The sequence below is a fragment of the Pterocles gutturalis genome, unplaced genomic scaffold (assembly GCF_000699245.1).
Source record: "Pterocles gutturalis isolate BGI_N339 unplaced genomic scaffold, ASM69924v1 scaffold8784, whole genome shotgun sequence".
Lineage (NCBI taxonomy): Eukaryota > Metazoa > Chordata > Aves > Pterocliformes > Pteroclidae > Pterocles > Pterocles gutturalis.
In genome coordinates, this window is record NW_010135665.1 from 13470 (window position 1) to 31628 (window position 18159).

An 18159-nucleotide genomic window follows, 5' to 3' on the forward strand; every position below is an offset into this window, starting at 1 on the left:
TTGTGTGTTTTATGTCATGAGGGTCTGTTTTTCAATAATTCTGCAACTTTTGTCAAGAAATTGAAGAAATAAAATGATACTAGGAAAAAATATCAAAGACGACCCAGCATTTCACATCACCACTGAAATAGGAGTTGAGACATAGTTTGTTAGGCATCGTAGGTTTGTTAGGCTATTTTGCTTCCTTTTCGAGCCTTTTTGTGGTAGGATGGCTTATTTCTCTTGTGTTTTTAAGAGCCAGAAATGTGTATCTGTGTCCCACTTACGGGAGTGCATGCATTCCTGAGAACAGGGCTGCGCACGAAAATGGAGTCAAAGTCTTACATCACCCTAACTAACTCTTAACATTTCAAAAATCATTTCAATATATGAATCCCAATGAAGTATATGACACATCCAAATACTAAATGTTCTATCACTTTTATATTTTTTGGTTTATATGCTTTATTCTCAAAAAAAGAGAAAGAATAAAAGAATATCTGTAATGTAGGAAGAGTTCTTTTCCAGATAATTCTGTGTTTGACTTAGGATGTAGATATAACTTTATCTTTTAGATTGACAGTTCTATATTTCTGTTACAGGAGGATCCACGACTGAAATTTCCAGTGCATTTGAGATCAAAAGCATCTTTGAACCCTAATGATTTGGGCCCTCTTCCTGTAAGTGATGATGTGTATGTATTGTAATATATACCTGCTAGCTCCTGTGATCTGGTCCATTATTGTATGGGACACACGTGTTGCTGTCATCACTTTTCTGGAGATATTAAAAAGCTTTATTGTGATCTGTGAATCAGGCTCTTTGAAGCCAACCTCTAGTATTTCTGAAATAATTGCATGTTTCTTTGCTTAGCTGAAGCTTTGAGCTTGGAAGCATGTGGATACAGCTGTTCTTTTGCAATTCTGCAGAGACCTTGAGCATGCACTAATCTTTGAGGGTCACTACACAGGAGTAGCTGAAGGGCCAATTTACAGCTTATTCTGTTAATTGCAAGAGGTAGAACACACAGTGAAATCTGAATAGCCTGATGTATCACTGGAAATACCTGATTAGTAACAGATTTCAAGTCAGTTAATCCATTTTTGAGTGAGGTAAGAATGACTACAGAATTTAACAAGAGTTTCTCAAAAAGAAGATGAAATCATTTCTCATTTCTATTTTTTAGAAGTCTGAAGCTGATGTAGAGCATACAGGTGGAATGAGTGCCAGACTGGACAGCATTGCATAGACTAACAGTGTGGCATTTATTCTCCTTTCTATACTACGCTGATTTGGAGGATGAGAAAAGGGAATGGATAAAAAGGAGAACTGAGGACTAGGTTAGACATTCTTGTGTAATGAGATCTTGGCTTACATATTTACAGTAAATAACCTGCCTGTGTTTTCAGAAGTAGAAGCAGAAGCTCTCAAACCTCCACAGTGGTTTGGGTTGGAAGGGACCTTAAAGATCATGGAGTTCCAAGCGCCCTACCATGGGCAGGGACCAAGTTGCTCGAAGCCTCATCCAGCCTGGCCTTGGTGATCATTTCCTCATAGTAGGAAATGGGTATAAACCCTGATGCAAGAAGTTCACACTTGCAAGCTTTAAAAAAATATTTCCTGTATTGGATACATTTATCCATATAAATAGCCAGTTCTTTGAGTCTTCATAGGTTTTTGGCCTTGACATAATGCATCTGTGATCATTTTGTGTTTTCTACCTCACAAGTATCTATCGGACAGTATTGGACAAGTAGGTATTGCTTCATGCTGTGTTTCACTTGTTTTCTCTCTTTTTTCTTTTTCCCAATTTCAGCCTGGTTGGGAGGAAAGAATACATTTGGATGGAAGAACATTTTATATAGACCACAGTAAGTAAGCACTCAGGTACTACAGCAAGTAGACAAAGGGAGGTAATAAATATTGAAGTGAAAGCTTTATAATTTTACTCTTCATTTAGGAAGCCAGGTGTTGATATGTGGAGACATTGATACCAGAGACTTAGTGCCCTCATACGGTACTGTATATTCACCAAAAGCTTGCTTTTAATTGGTTCATCAAGCTTTGTCCCTCTCTGACTTGTGAAGCATTAACATTTCTTCTTTGTGGTTTCTTTTGTTCTTGTTGATATTTTGGATTCGTCGTCGTTGTTGTTGATGATCCCATGGCTTATTTGCACTTGATAGATTCAAGTATACACTAGGAATAGAAAATAAGATGAGAAGAGATCATATAGCCACAACTCCGCGTATAGGCAGTGGAGAAATTAGCACGGATAAGTACTCTTTCCTCTCCTTTAAGAAGGTCTTGTGGCAGTGCTGATTCTGATCTTATTTCCTATTTAGAGCATGTTAAACTGCACCCAGCCCATTAATATGATTCAGTTCTGTTAGTGAAGTTCTAGTGTAAGTGATGTTTCATTGTAGACTTGTCTTATTACAGCATCTCAGAACTACTGTGTGAGTTTTTGTTGTTGTTTGGAAATAAAGCAGCCCAGAATGGTTGGGTTGGTTTTTTTTTTTTTTTTTTTCCTTTTAAAAATTCATCTGGACTTTTTAGCAAAGTATTTCTACTGATGGTAGAAATCAAATAATTAGAATATTTTTCACAGAAATAGATAACTCACAGAACCATTAGAAGAGGGTACATATGCTATGCAAAACTTAAAGAATTAAAACCTTAAACTGTTAGACATATTTGATAGCATTACGTTACATTTTTCCTTCAGTATCAGTAACACTGCCCCCACTTATCTGTAGTTGTATATATGACATTATTAAATCATTCTTAAAAGACTGTCTCTAAAGTAATATGAGTTTAGAAATTGTATAAATAGTCTTAAATAAAAATTGGAACTCATACTCTCATCGAGCACAGGATTAACCTCTTTCAAACATCAGTATTCTTTATACCTTCTGGAATTGTTTTTCCCAACAGATCTCTGGAAAGTTAAATATGGCAAATCATTCTAAACTGCTGCCTCTGAAGAGTCACAGAATAAAACTGTCTTATTTAAAATATCTGTAAAATTGTTTAGGCTCCCAACCTCCTTTAAAAAATGTTAATTTTTCAGTCTCCTAAATCTACTTAAGCATGTGCTAGTCTCTAAAAGTAAAGTTTTACATTAATTTGAATTCCCCAAAGGATTTATAATTGTTATAAAACTAAATGTATTTGTAACTGAAATCTCCCTCTAGTCCCTCTTTTGGTCTGAGTTCTTTTAGCTTTTTATAGATCAGTTTTTACAACAGTTTCCAGGGTTTGTTTTGTAGTGCTGCTTGTTTACAGCAAATATACCCTTTTGGTCTCCATCTGGTGCCACACCACTGCAATTCCCGGAGGGCTCTGTGAGCAGAGGTGGTGCCAGCGGACACGCCGCAGCTCCGATGGGACAGTGTTGTGCTCAGTACGTAGGGAGTGCCTGCAAAGAGCAGTCAGGGCGCAGTGATTTGGCCGGAGCAGTCTCAGTAGTATCAGTAGAGAAGTGCGAAGACGTTTGATCGTAACGACTGGTTTGTGACAGAGCCTGGCGACTCCCCCTTGTTTGGTGGCTGAGTTCAGAGCACATGCTGAAATCGGGCAGCCAGCTGTGCCACCCTGAATGTGCACCTCTCAGTAGCCCGTTACCATGATAGACTGGCCATCATTGCAGTCGTTCTCTGCTACAGTGATTAGCTAAGACACAGCAAACATAGTCAGCTTCGTTGTTAGAATGCACCAGAAATGTTGGAAGCGTTAACAGATTCAGCTCCTGTTAACGACCTGGTTCTCCAGATACATTTTCTGATCCTTACTGTTGTCCTGTTTTCTGAAGTGTTTTTCTCATCCCTGAGAGAAACTGAAAAAAAGCCTAATGCAACCAGCACAGAAACCTCCTCTCAGGGAGCAGAACAAGCTGCTATTAAGTGTGCCATATAAACCAGTAAAGGAAAGTGCTGTTAAAATAATTCAGGTATTATTTGTAACAGAGTAGCCTGAAAAGATAATATTTTTAGATTTGAACTGTAAACATTATGAATTTCTGCAGCAGTCAATCTTTTAACAAAAAATGCAGTCTCTAGTTCTCCACGATGGGTCCTTAGCTAGCTAAGTCTACGTTATTTACCATCTGTGAATAAAAGCAGTCTCTATTCACCGTACCATTCCCTAGGAGCCTTAGAGGAAAATATGATCTGCCTGCTGGAAGGTATCATGAAGGAAAACATAAAGTTTTTCCAGCCATATGCAGAGCAGCTGTGAGTGGTTCCCTGACAGAGGGATGGATCTGTGAAATGGGTTCCCCTTGAAGTCTGTCTTGGACCCACCCTTTTTCACTCTATTCATTAGTGATTTGGAGAGTGGATGAGGGAGAGCGTGCTCAGCAGTTCAGCAGAACACAGCCGTGTAGGAGAGGTGAGAGGTGACCACTGAACAGCATGAGAACTGCCCCCGTAGGGTGGAGTAAGATGCCGGTAAATAAGAATTGCAAAGTGTTACTCTGAATGGGAATAACTAGCAGAATTTTGGTTGAAAAGGGCATGAAAAATGTAATGAAGCGAACATGAGTTAACTCACGCTGTGATGTATCGACAGGAGCATCTTAAGTAAGACCTGAAGTAGTCCTATGTAGGGCATTAAGGAAGAATCAACCCACTTGCGGTCATTTCCAGTTCTGTTACCTTTGATTTCACAGCAAATTACCAGCGTGATTTCTGGCTGTCAGTTTCAAGTAGGTGTAAGAAATGAATTGGTATAAAAGCAGTGAACTTTGCAGAAGGAAATTTGCCTGACCAGGTTGAAGCGAGATGAAGAGGGCCAGCTGAGGCACCACACCTTTATGGCAGGCTGGGCTCTGGGGACCTTACGTCATTTCTGGAGCTGTCATTCCTCCATAATTTCAATAAGCACAAAACAGATAGATTTGATAGATCAAATTTCTTGACATGTGCTTGTGATCTTTTTGGATTTTCTTCAGTTAACTTTTAATGAATGTCACCTTTCAAATCCCAGTCCATTTTAAAACTACCTTGGAATGCTTAAAACTTACGGGTCTTTTCCAACTCTAGAAACCCAGAACATACTTCTATTTTAATAGACGTGGGTTTGGTTCTTTGCTTTTAGCTATAGTAGCCATAAAAACAATTTTCTTGAAACTTAGTGTGTTTATTCCCAAACCTAGCAATTACAAAACTGAAAATCTGTACTACTACCTTAATATATAGTTCCTAAATCAAAGCAGTGCCCATGACAAACAGGTGTATTCCTGTTACCCTGGCAGTGCAGGAGATGTGTGACTTCAACCTTGCCATTGCAAGTGGCACCTAGTTTGGTTTTCGGAGCATTGTCTTACTGTTGCAACATCATCATTCTGTCGTGATTCTGTTGTGTTCAGAATCTTGTGAGGAGCGGTTGTCTGGAGGCAGGGGGAGTTTCACATGGTCCTGTATAACCGTATCACCCTCTTGGTGCTCTTAAAAGCCGTAGAGGAAAAGAACTGGATTCTGGCATGTGACCGACAAAATCTCCTTTGGTCAAAACTGAATGATCGCTTATAACTGTATCATTTTACCTCCCTTAGTGGTCCTATAACCTTTCCATTAAATCAGTTCTAGGATTTTTTTTTTTTTTAAGAGATGTAATTCCCTCCAAATTTATATACAGACTGTCTTTTAAGTCTGTCATTGGACAAAATTTTGGGGTTCCTTTACCTTTCAGGCATGAAGGCTGTGTATTTCTAATCTGAGTTGAATCCAAGACCATGTTCAAACAGAACATGTTTCCTGCTGCAGACGTTGAAATAAAAGCAGTGTAGCTACACTGGTTTCTGTTGGTTTGCATTTTTGAATGAGTGTTTTTCAACTAAACAGTGTGATGGCGTTTTGACGTAGAGGGGTGAATGCAGCCTTTTCTAACCCTGAAATACTAAGTTGTGGAAATGGTAGGGAAAACAGTTGTAGGGAGAAAAAACCAACATGAATTCACAGTGTGGTAACAGAGAAGTAATAATATAATTTATTTTGTTATTTACAGATAATAAAATTACCCAGTGGGAAGACCCCAGGCTTCAGAACCCGGCAATTACTGGTCCGGTCAGTACTGCTATGGTTTTTTTTCCATTAAATGCTGTGACTCACATACATTTGGTACAGGCAGGAGGCATTATCCAGCAGCAGGTCATGCCTGCTCTCCAGATCAGGCAGGAAGCAGCACCTCTGCCTTGCGTTGCCTTTTCCTGACGGACACGGGAGGCTCAGGTGCCAGCTGCTGGGAGTCCTCAAGGGCAGGGGGAGCTGCCATGGTGTGACAGCCTGCCAAGGTCCCCCGAAACCGATGCCTTGTCCCCAGCATTCGGATGGCTGTGCCACTCGGTGGACCCTAGTTTGTTTCGCACAGGCTGGAGTGCAGCAGGGATGCTTCCAGCCTGCCAGCTGCTAGCGGTCCACAGCAGTAGTGGGCTAACAGGGAATCTCTGGCACATTCGTAGCTACAGTGCTGTGCACACAATTCCCAGGCCAGACAATGGGTTCGAATTTGATGGGGTTTGAGGCTTTCCTAGCAGGAGCTACCCTAGCTAGGGAGTTTTTCCAGTGATACACTGTGATTCCCGTCTTGTAGCTGTTAGCATGTGAAGTTGGCTTCTGCCTTGGAGTGTCTAGGAAACGTTCTTCATCGGTAGATCTGACCGTAAATCGCAGAATTCCTCCGTTTCAGAGGAAAAGAAGGCTCTTCAGAAGGATAGAGACTCTGTTGTTTAACTGGTTTTAATTTTTTGTATTGTGTTATTTCTGAGGGAAGCTCCGTCCATTTGGAAGTTCTTTGTGCTGAATCCTAGATTGTAAGGTTTTAGGGATGTGTATGGAGGAATGTTGCTATTTACCCATTATCTGGGTCATTACTGACAAGAGAATTTTACTGAGCTGAGATGCTGTGCTATTCATTTTGGGATTTCTGGGTAGTAAAAACCTCTTTCCACTCGATGCACGAGAAGTTGTGACTATGTGGATTCAGAGAGGAAAAAAAAGACTAAAGTTGGATGTGTCAGTTTTAAGAGACATAAAACCTACTGCAGATATACTAAGAGATTTCAGAATATCAGCCTTAGAAAAAAATATGTACATGCTTTTACTTGGATATCAAATTTTCAAAACATCGAATATATGGAGTCATTCTTTGACCTTTTTATGCTGGTATATGCTGTTTATGGTATTCTGAGCGATACAGCCATATAAGCAGTAAGGATTCATCTTCATGCTTTTAATAGTATTTTTGATGCCAGGACAAAAACAATGAACTACTTCAATTGCGTTTCAGTTGTGTGTGAACAATGAAAACATGTTGAAAGATGATTTAATGTCTGTACTAAACTCATATTATCATCAGAGTAAAATGATTTAGTTTGTTGCTTTTTAAAAAAAAAATTCCGTCTCATCGTCCACAAGAGAAAACTCATAGAAATGTTTCCACCTCCACTCTTACCTACATCCAGTGAGGAATCAGCTTCATGACCAGCCTGTACCTTCCCTCCCCTAAAATCCCAGTCCTCACCCAGAAACAACTTCAGCCAGAGCTTTGCAATTTGTGATGCAGCCTTCAGGGAACACAGAATGGAACTTTTGCAGCCCTGTGGAATTCAAAATCATTCCTTTGCTCCCAAGAACTCACACTTCATTTGTTTAGAATTCCGTATCATATGGCATGCTCGTTATTTCCTAATGAGACACATGGATGGCAGCAATACATTGTAAATTTTTTTGTCTATGTTAAAAATTGGTTTTGGGCTTTTCTGGTCCTAAAAGAAGAAAAAAAAATCGAAGTAGTGGATAAACAGAAGAACTGGGTGGAACGTTGTCATACCTTTTAACTCAATTACACACTGAGAAACGGGAAAATTTTGGCTGCTGTACTTCATGACGATTAGCTGAACCTATGGCATACATCTGTAGATAGCATGTCTTGAAATTTTTTTTTGTTTAAATAATGTTGGAATATCAAACTCATAAATCCTAATCTGTATTTATTATTCTCTCTCTGATAGGCAGTTCCATATTCCAGGGAGTTCAAGCAGAAATATGACTATTTCCGGAAGAAATTAAAGAAACCAGTGAGTAGAAACGTGCTGCATTGTGTTGGAATCAATCTGCTGCCTGGGAGAAACAAGAGACTGTCCCAGGCACAGATGCAGAATGGTGTTGTATCTTGCTCTAATGCACTTGCCAATTCTTCTTGATTGTGCTCTCTGAAATGGGTTGAGCAGGAACCAAAGAATGAAGAAAAGCTGGAATTTGATCGGTTTCTCAACAGAAAAAATTAAGAGTCATATTTTTCTATATGAATGCAAAATCAAAGTGATGAGGCAGCAAGGAAGTAGCAATGATTCACTGCTGCCTGTTGCAACCGAGACTAGTTGGTATGTTAGTTCACAAGCCTTTAGGCTGAAAACAGGCTTGAGGATTGATAGTACTCTTGCATCTTCAACAGTGGGCTTTGACAGGCAGAGCTGGAAAAAGTTGGCAGAGCAAAGCGCACAGTTGTGCTGGATCTGGCACAAGCTTCCAGTGTTCTTGTTCTGTGAAAAAAAGTATTTTCCATAACATCTGTAACGTAAGAATCACAGTGATTCATTGTGATCTGATCTAGGTGTTCCTGCCCCAGAAGGGGGATTGGACTAGATGATCCTTCCAGGCCCCTTCCAATCTCTAACATTCTGGGATTCTGCAGTATCAATAATTTTCTCGCTTTTTTTTTGTTTTCTTACTTTTCTTGTGGTTTTCATTGTTTTGTCAAATACCATAGAAGTAGCTGAACCACTGTACTGGAACTTACCTAGTTCACCATAAGCTATCAACCTGCAGACTTAGAGAGCACTGGAAAACAAAAATAAGGGGAAACTTTATACATCCCATGTCTAATCTGTCACTTAGTTGTTACCACTGGTCAGTAAATTGCCTGAAGACTTATTTATTGAGACTAACAAGGACAATATAATCTTCTTTCACATAGGCTGATATACCAAACAGATTTGAGATGAAGCTGCACAGAAATAATATTTTTGAGGAATCCTACAGAAGAATCATGTCTGTGAAGAGACCTGACGTACTAAAAGCCAGGCTCTGGATTGAATTTGAGTCGGAAAAAGGACTTGACTATGGAGGTGTGGCCAGAGAATGGTTTTTTCTCTTGTCCAAGGAGATGTTTAACCCCTATTATGGTCTCTTTGAATATTCAGCAACGTAAGTGTCCATTAAATTATTTCCATTCATAAGGGATATACAGTAGATTTTGCATAAGAGGCAAAGTTGCACTGGAAAGTAGTTAGATCATCCTTCATGTGCATCGGTTATTTTAAGAAATAAAAAAAGTCTACTTAAACCCCCCCCCCCCATCTTTCTTCAAAGATTAACAATATATTGCAAATTAAAAATACTGCTTTTACGACAATTTTAAGCCCTGAAATTTGGCTGTACAGAGTGAATAATCAAGCCCAGCAGAAGGCAGAAGAGAAAGTTTAGCTGAAGTTCTCGTTCCACCGAAGCTGACAGCACAATTTGACTGTTTTCGGTGATGCCAGGCCTTTGTCCTTTGAAGAGATTAGCGCAGCCCTCTTGCCCTTGCTGCAGGTGGAACCCTGTTACCCCGCACGAGACCTATTTCCCTTTGTCAAATAATCATCATGGGCGTAGCAAGAGAGTTTCGGTTAGGTCAGCCTGCCCACAAACTGTTGGGTACTTCTGTTGAGGAACACATGGATAAATCCCATGCCAAAATGAACAGGAAATGGTCCTAAGCTCAAATTCTTTATTAACTTATCTGAATATCTGCTTCTTGAAAGACTTGGTTATTTAGATATTTTTTTTCTTTCCCCAAAAAAGGGACAACTATACACTTCAGATTAATCCTAATTCAGGTCTTTGTAATGAAGATCACCTGTCGTATTTCACATTTATTGGTCGGGTTGCTGGTCTGGCGGTATATCATGGGAAGCTGTTGGATGGTGAGTTATTACACCGCACGCCTATGCTACTGGTACTGGATTTTTATTGAATGAAATAAATCGCTTCAGTAAGTCATGCGCTTTGGAGTGTAGTATTTCTGCAGACAAAGGCTGAGAGAAGGTAATGGAACTGGAACTGTTGGAAATTGCATTCCTGATGCGAATGGTGATTCAAAAATTAGTGTCTGACTCTACAGACAGGTTTCAAAGGAAGTTTTACTCCTTTCTCCCCTTGTGTTAAAACCACAGAATCATCATTGCTAAATCATCAGTATCCCTACAGGAAAATCACTGCATTCGTATCAGCCCTTTCCATGCGATCCTGCAGCCAAAGCAGCTCTGTGGGTGTCACCTGCAGCGGGTTTTGATCTGTAAAGTTATTACTGAATGATTGAATGAGAAAATGATTCCTGCCCAGCTGCGTTATCACCCAATAAGCAAGCAAGCAGACATTGTAAACTGACTGTATTCTTTTTAGCAACGGTGTGGCACATTCAAAGAGGAGGCTCACTGTCCAGTTTTTCTAGCATCTCCTTAGGGTGAAGAATGGCAATTTTCAGTGGATTAGGGAACCTTGAGCTCACTTCCCCATCTTTTGTGTCTCTCTGCCATTAATGCGATGGTCTTTAATGGCATGTGGTAATTAATGGCATAATTCTTGTAATTGAAAAATTGCACTTTCCGTGCCTAAATAACAAATGAGCCTGCTGTGTTAACTTGAGTGGTTCAGTGCTGGTAGAGGTTTCTTTCCTGCTGGCGCAGTAGGAAATATCGCGGTGTATGATCCTTGAGGAGTCGTTTCTTTGTGTACGGTGAAAGTGCACAACAGCGGAGGTAACACACTTCCCTCTCTTCTAGGCTTCTTCATCAGGCCTTTTTACAAGATGATGCTGGGGAAACCAATAACTCTGAAAGACATGGAGTCAGTGGTAAGACAACATTTAAACCCTATCAGCGTTGGCAATTATGTGTTTTTTTTCCTCTGGGGAGATTTAGAAGAGCAAACAAACAATTCCAGTAAACTGCACGGTGGAAAACACAAGGGCAGAGTCGCAACAGCTTTGGAAAGATGTGCACGTACTTCTGTAATAAAACACATTTTCCCTGGGAAAGTTGCCCCCAGTGCTGGAAGGAGAAAGGGCTGCCAGGTGATAGACGGTTCTCTCCAAGATATATTTTAAGTTATCAGGATACTTGTTTTGTCATTTAAACCTTTTGAGGTCTGTCCAGTTTTTCCACTGCTGTGGACTTTGGAGAACTTTGGAGCTGTTACTTCTCCCCTTTCTACAATCCTGCTGTTACCCATCACGCAGAAGGGTTTGTCCGGACAGGAGCCTCCCGCGCTCACCCCGCGCTCCGCTCAGACTGCCTCCCACAGCAACGCACCAGCCCTGAGGCAGAATGATACCAGATGGGGGGGCTGAGTCTGAAACCAAGCTCCTGAGGTACACATCCAGAAGGATCCTAAAAGGCAGTTCAGGCTCTTGTATCCCTACAAGTAGTTGGGAAACCTTTTATTCTTAGCTCTGCAACAGCTGTCCTTGGTCTCGTCAGAAGTGCACGCGGTGCAAGAACACAACACGGCTTATTCTTTTGGATGTTTTAGAGTTTCACAGATTTTCGGTTGCTGACACGAACACTGGTTCAACTGCTTCATCTCTCCTCCAGCTCCCACCATCACCAAATTTTGGCAGGTCACTCTTCTCTTGAAGCACACATGAGTAAATAATGTTTTAACTTCATTTTGAAATCAATTATTTTGTCTCTCTTGCTTGGATATATTTATTTAGTGATAGCTTCACGTCCTTCATTTGTTTTCCTTTCTTTTTTTTATTGGGTCAGTCTTTAATTATGAACCTAATAGATGATGAAGATACAACCCTTTTAGGAAACACACTTCAAGGCTTTTAATAATAACAATGCAATCAGTTATTGTATAATATATTATTGATGTGATGAAGTGGTATATAAATGGTTTTGAAATGAATGTCCAGTTTTGTCAAGAAGCCATTTTCTAACCAATTATTTCACACTGCTGTATACATATTTACCTGATAGATATGTGGAGTCCATTTGTTGTCTTGTATAACACTAATGCAATTACAAGTCAATTAAGAAAAGTTACATGAAATGAAAAATACAGCATCTAAGAAAAACATGTAGGAATAAGTAAATGAGTTCTTGTCTTTGGGAGTTCTAGTTTTAGATGGTTTTATTTGTTCTATTTAAACTATACATTTAATGTTCCCATTTTCAAACTTTGTTTTAATTGTAATCTGCTGTAGGATAGCGAATACTACAACTCTTTGAAGTGGATTCTGGAAAACGACCCGACAGAGTTGGATCTCATGTTTTGCATAGATGAGGAAAACTTTGGACAGGTATGTAAAAGGTTGTCCCAAAAATCCGCATTTCCATCTCGGGATTGGTTATTGCCCAAATTAACTGAACACTGAGCAGTGTCTCATGGCTCTGACCTCGGTCAGGACTGCTGAACGCTAACGGTCATTACAGGCAGACTGTGAATATTAACTTCTCTCCCTTCCTGAACTGTCTGAGACTGGGGGTGCTAAAGAAGGGGAGATGTTCTCGTCAGGGCGCAGTGCAATGTCTTTGTGAACAGCAGTACTTGAAGCTGGGTAGAGCACTTGCAGTGGGGAGTAACAGAGGTGTTAATCTGAGGAAATAGTCTTAGCCTGGGACTGTTTGGGGCTTTATAGGTCGAAGATGTTCTCAAAGGACAAAGTAAGTGGCAGAATTATAATCAGTTAAGCGCTTTGCTTGTAGTGTCTTTTATAGAATGTGGGCAGGCGGTAGGACAAAGGAAGCACACTGGTTTTAAAAAGGTGCACGCTCTGGGGATAACGTTCTCCTTTACAAATGAAAAATGTTAGATACGTGTTTAACATCTGAGAAGTGAGTAGGCCCGGATATAATTCATCAGCCAAAGTCGTAGCTCACTGTATCAGTAGAAGCTCTAAGAACAGCTGGTGGTACAGTTTGTCTTGGATTTACCGTCGGTCTTTACAGAGAATCCCTTAAAGTTCAGAGACCTGCATCAGTTTCTGGATGGAAATAACTTGCAGCAGATGTCTTGTACAGAAGTATATGTGTTCAATTTAATTTGAGGACTTGAAGGCAAATAAATCATGAGTTTACAGACATGAGCTTGGAACTTGCCTGCCATGATTGGAGGTTTTTTTATTTATTTAGAAGTATGGAGCTGAACCATTTTGTAATGCATGCACATGTGCAGTGGCTAAAACGTATCAGTTTTGTACAATATTGGGACCTAATAATACCTACCTGTGTCTCCTGAAATTAATTTGCATGTAGGTGTTCATGCCCTTTTTTAGGGTCTTTATTAAACTCATAGACCTGGGTATCTTGGCTGCAGGTACCACTGTGCTGCACATGGTTCATTTCTTAGTTTCCTTTTTTATTAAATCCCTCCCTGTGGTGTTTCTGTACATCATGGGTGCAAAGTAAAGGCATTGAGGATTCCTTTTGTCCTGAACATTTTACCATGCTCTTAAAGTATGCATGGGTTTTTTTCTAGGAGGTTCCTTGACATCACTGTAAGAGTACAGGAGGCAGGTGTTGTCCTCTTTAGAGGAATATCTTGAGGGGGGTGTGGAATAGAGGCATCAAAACCAGCTCTCTTCTTGTTCTTGACATTTCTACTCACCTTCTTGCCCCCAGAGCATTTCTTCAAAATGTGGCAGGTACCTACAGGTTCATGTCTCGGCTGATGTAGAGCCCAGAGGATGGTGCCGCGGCCGCGCAGGTGTTGGGGTTCTGTCCGCAGGGGATGTCGTAGCTCAAGTTGGAGGGACTCGTACTGAGTAACTTGGCCAGAGAAGTTTTCTCGAAGAAAAGCCTGAATAAGCTCAAAGGACAGGACATGGTATAGTGAGGATGAATTTCTCTAGCTAGAGATGGAAATATCTTACCAGTCCAGATGTGGAAAGGATGCTTGCCAGCAATTCAGAAGTTCTGGCAAATATTGACTACGTTTCTTCAGAAATAAATACATTATTTGGACTTGCTGTAGTTTCCTGTGAACTGAAATAAATTTGTTTCTTTCAGTCTTATACTCCATGGTGACACCATCCTTAGCAAATTTCTAGAATCTGTTTTTCTACTTTACTTTTTTGGCCTTTTTACGAAACAGCTTCTCTGTGGATTTTAAGTAATCTCCCCCCTTCCCCTCCCCCCAGCATTTTGAAAAATCAGATGATCCTTGAGGTCTTTTCCAACCTTAATGATTCTGTGATTCTATGATTAGCTATTATGGCATAATAGTTTTCTGATGCTGGTTGTAAAGTGCTGCTCAAGGAGAGTGGATTTTGTGAGAAATGAAATAATGTTTTGTTTTGTTTTGTTTTGTTTTTTTCTGAAAATACAGACATATCAAGTCGACCTGAAGCCGAATGGCTCAGAAATCATGGTAACAAATGAAAACAAACGGGAATATATCGAGTACGTATACATTTATAGAATTTATCCTGAGTGTAAGAAAGCACAGTTGTACTTATCTTGGAATGTGCCCTACGCGGTTCCTGTAGTTTGTACTGCAGCAGATCATCAGAGATACTTTTAAAATAAAATCTGATTGTTAACATAGTTTGTTTCTCCCCTAATCCTTCCAGAGTTTGTTTGAATTTCAACCTTTACTGTTCTGTGAATTGCACTTCGTTTTCAGTCTTCTAATGAGTGTTCTTATGTGTTTTTGTTCATCTGCTGCAGCCTGGTCATCCAGTGGAGGTTTGTAAACAGAGTCCAAAAACAAATGAATGCTTTTCTGGAGGTAAGCTTCTTTAGCAGCTTTTTTTTTTTTCTCCCAGTAATTTTTTTTAATGCAACTTCTTATACATCAGTCTCTGCGTTAAAGCAGCAGGGAACTTTGCAGAACTGCACAAGTTCTGGAATGCTTATGTTCTATTATTTCATAGTTTAACCTTGTGTAAGAATATAGATTTCCCTTATGAGGATACGGTCATTCTCTTGCAAGTTTAAATTATTTGAGCTTGAAATAATTTAGTGATTAACTTTTTAAAAGAGGGACTCGTACTTCAGCAACTGTATATTTACTTTTCAGAACCCTTTTTTGTCCTCTATCCTTTACTTAGGTTCCCTGAAGCCAAAGATCCTGTTGGATAAAACCTTAATTTTACATGGTATGAGAATTTGAAGTTTGCTTTGCTCTCTTTTAGGGATTCACAGAACTTCTTCCTATTGATCTGATAAAAATTTTTGATGAAAACGAACTAGAGGTGAGTTTGTTGAATTGACGTCCAGAGACAACAGACTGATAACACTCAGCACAGAAAAATGTGTTATGTTCTAGGCTCCTCACTCATCGCTTACTCATCGTAAGCGAATTGGCAGACAAAGATATTTTGCTTATAGTGGGAAATGAGATTTTTCTACTTAATTAATAAATCTATTGATCACACAAAAGCACAATAATTGTAATTATTCAGTGAGGTGATTGAGTATGTGCATATGAAAGGATGGAAGCACCTTACTGAATTAATGCCGTTGCGCCTGTACCGGTCGTTTCTTGAGCAAAATACCATAAAAGACGCTGTCGCACAAAGCGTACGTACGTCACAGTGTACAGCGTCTCTCCAGGACAATGAAATATTCTCTGAGAATTCTCCTGAAGAGAAGCTTGAGTCTCCTCTGTGTTTGCATTTATATTTGCACTGCGGAGCTGTTTAAAAGGTCAGGCGACGCAGTGTTGCTGTTTTTCTGATAAAGTCTCCAGAATAACACAATACCATCTTCAATTAACACCGTAACAATTTACTTCTGTGTATAGTTACTGATGTGTGGCCTTGGCGATGTCGATGTCAACGACTGGAGACAACATACAATCTACAAAAATGGTTACTGCCCAAATCACCCTGTTATCCAGTGGTTCTGGAAGGTAAGATTGGTTTTCCACATTTGCCTTCTCTGTTCCTAAAAGTGAAAGTTCCTGGTTTGGTTTGCAGAGTCCATTATGTGTCCCCAGAAAAACTAGTAAAATACTTTTTCCTGTAATAGCCATAGACTTCCCAAAGGGGCATCTGTTTTTCTTTAATAATCTGATCGCGGTGCACCCCACGCTCCAGGCAGGTACAGGGACGGATCCTGCCACAGGGCAAAGCCCCGTCCTGGGGGGGAACAGCACGTGCAGCTCCCCGGCGGGTGGCTGTGGCCCAGCGAGCGCTGGAGAAGGACGCGGCTGTTTAATGGGAGAGCGCCCGGCCCCTGCTGCAGTTACCCGTCTGCTACCGCCTGGTACACACTGATCCTGTACTCAGGGTTTGGTTTTTAACAATTGCACCTACAGCTGTGGCAGTGAAAATACCGTGACTGGCTGTTTGTCCACAGGCTGTTCTACTGATGGATGCCGAAAAACGCATTCGATTGCTGCAGTTTGTTACCGGGACGTCACGCGTGCCTATGAACGGATTTGCTGAACTTTATGGTGAGCTTCCTTTCAGCTGTAGAGTGACCATCTGGGCCACTTCTGAACATGAACGAGAAAACCTGGGCGTGGCTGACGTTTAGTCAGAGCCAGCCTTTGGCCTCCACAGAAACAGTTCTCCTCCTGGATGCCAAAAGCCGTGGAGAATTTGGGGGGCACGCTGAGGAGGAGTAAAGTTGTGGACACCAGGGGTGTTACATAGATGCCCCCCAGCTCCCACAGAATAAATTTTGGCTATCAACAGAGTAATATTTATGTCACATGAGGAAGAGGAGAATGCATGCTCAAAAGTGGACTTGGAAATAACTAACCCCACTCCTCTTTGTGTTAATGTCATTTTAATTAAGAGAGTTTGTTCCAGGTGTTTTCTAACAGTTGAAAAATCTAACCTACAATTGATGCAAACATTTCATGTTAGAAACAGTATTGAGGTAGTCTCTGTACTGGCCAGCAATTTATATTTCCTATGATTTCTAACTAGGTTCAAACGGTCCTCAGCTGTTTACAATAGAGCAATGGGGGAGTCCTGATAAGCTGCCCAGAGCTCACACATGGTAAGTCCCCAAAGCACGGAAGGATGGAGCTCGGCTGTATTGTCACACGGCCAGGACACGGGGACACTGGTGACCTGAGCTCTGGATCATCCAGCTGTTGGGACAGTGGGAGCTGAAACCCCCCCCACATGTCTGTGTGTGTCCCTTGTGTCCGTGTTGGTCAGTGTGAGTACGTGTCGGTGTGTGGCTCTGTCTGTGAGTGCGTGTGTCCCCGTCACCGTGTGTCTGACCACATGCGTGTGAGTGCGTTTGTTACCCCGTGTTGTGCGCGTCCCCGTCCCCAGGCGTGTGACTGCATCTCAGTGTCTGTGTGCGTGTCTCCGTGACTGTCCCCGTGTGTATAACTACCACCCCCCCCTTCACGCTGACCTGCTCCAACTCCGCAGCCAAACACAAGGTGCAAAGTGGTTCTTTTCCTTCTGCCTTTCAGCTTTAATCGCCTCGACTTACCTCTTTATGAATCTTTTGAAGATTTGCGAGAGAAGCTCCTGATGGCAGTTGAGAATGCTCAAGGATTCGAAGGAGTGGATTAAACCGCTGACCTTTCCCCCCTTCACGCAAGTTCCACTTGCACTTTTGCGTTTGCCAGCTGGACTCTGAGTGACGAGGGCAGAACCGTTGCACAGCGTTGGTTCCCGGAGCAAACCCCCCGACAGCGCCATTGCCTGGATCCAGATGTTTGAACTGTGATCGGCGGGTGGCCCTTCTGCCGTCTCCACAGCAGATCACCAACTGCTTCCCAGGAACTCTGATCACATTTCATTACTCTATTTATGTTGTGCCTCTGTAGGCAAAGCCCTTAATAAATATTTTACATGATTTCTAATGACAATGAATGGAATTAATCATTTTACAGGTATAGTATTACAACTCATGTTTACCTTTTAATTGATTTAGACATTTTTCAGATTTTATTTCATTACAATTAAATATCATATCCTTGGAAAAATGAGCATTTTTCTTAATTTCATACCAGCCTTGATGCCAGTGTCATTTTTTCAAAGCACATGTTGAGCCTTGTGTTCCCAAACCATTCAGAAAGGAGAAAGCTATGTTGGAAATTTTCTCTCCCTGGGCTGTACATCAAGAGCAACTCTTCATTGAGCACATCGATATATTTTTCTGTAGCCAGAAGTATGGATGTTGCATTTTTTGTATAAATATTAGAATAGTTA

General features: G+C 40.8%; 1 protein-coding gene across 3 annotated transcripts in view; it reads left to right on the forward strand.

Annotated features, from left to right (window-relative positions):
* Positions 1-17638, forward strand: part of NEDD4L (neural precursor cell expressed, developmentally down-regulated 4-like, E3 ubiquitin protein ligase) — a 29850-nt gene extending 12212 nt beyond the window's left edge. For all 3 annotated transcript variants that reach the window (XM_010081987.1, XM_010081988.1, XM_010081989.1), the window contains 15 exons: positions 582-659; positions 1796-1850; positions 5989-6047; positions 7994-8059; positions 8959-9188; positions 9828-9949; positions 10808-10878; positions 12235-12330; positions 14358-14431; positions 14699-14759; positions 15166-15225; positions 15777-15884; positions 16334-16430; positions 16912-16984; positions 17415-17638. In XM_010081987.1, coding sequence (XP_010080289.1) covers positions 582-659; positions 1796-1850; positions 5989-6047; positions 7994-8059; positions 8959-9188; positions 9828-9949; positions 10808-10878; positions 12235-12330; positions 14358-14431; positions 14699-14759; positions 15166-15225; positions 15777-15884; positions 16334-16430; positions 16912-16984; positions 17415-17517 — 1353 coding nt within the window. In that variant the 3' untranslated portion in view covers positions 17518-17638. The remainder of the gene's footprint in view (positions 1-581; positions 660-1795; positions 1851-5988; positions 6048-7993; positions 8060-8958; positions 9189-9827; positions 9950-10807; positions 10879-12234; positions 12331-14357; positions 14432-14698; positions 14760-15165; positions 15226-15776; positions 15885-16333; positions 16431-16911; positions 16985-17414) is intronic.
* Positions 17639-18159: the final 521 nt, after the last annotated feature.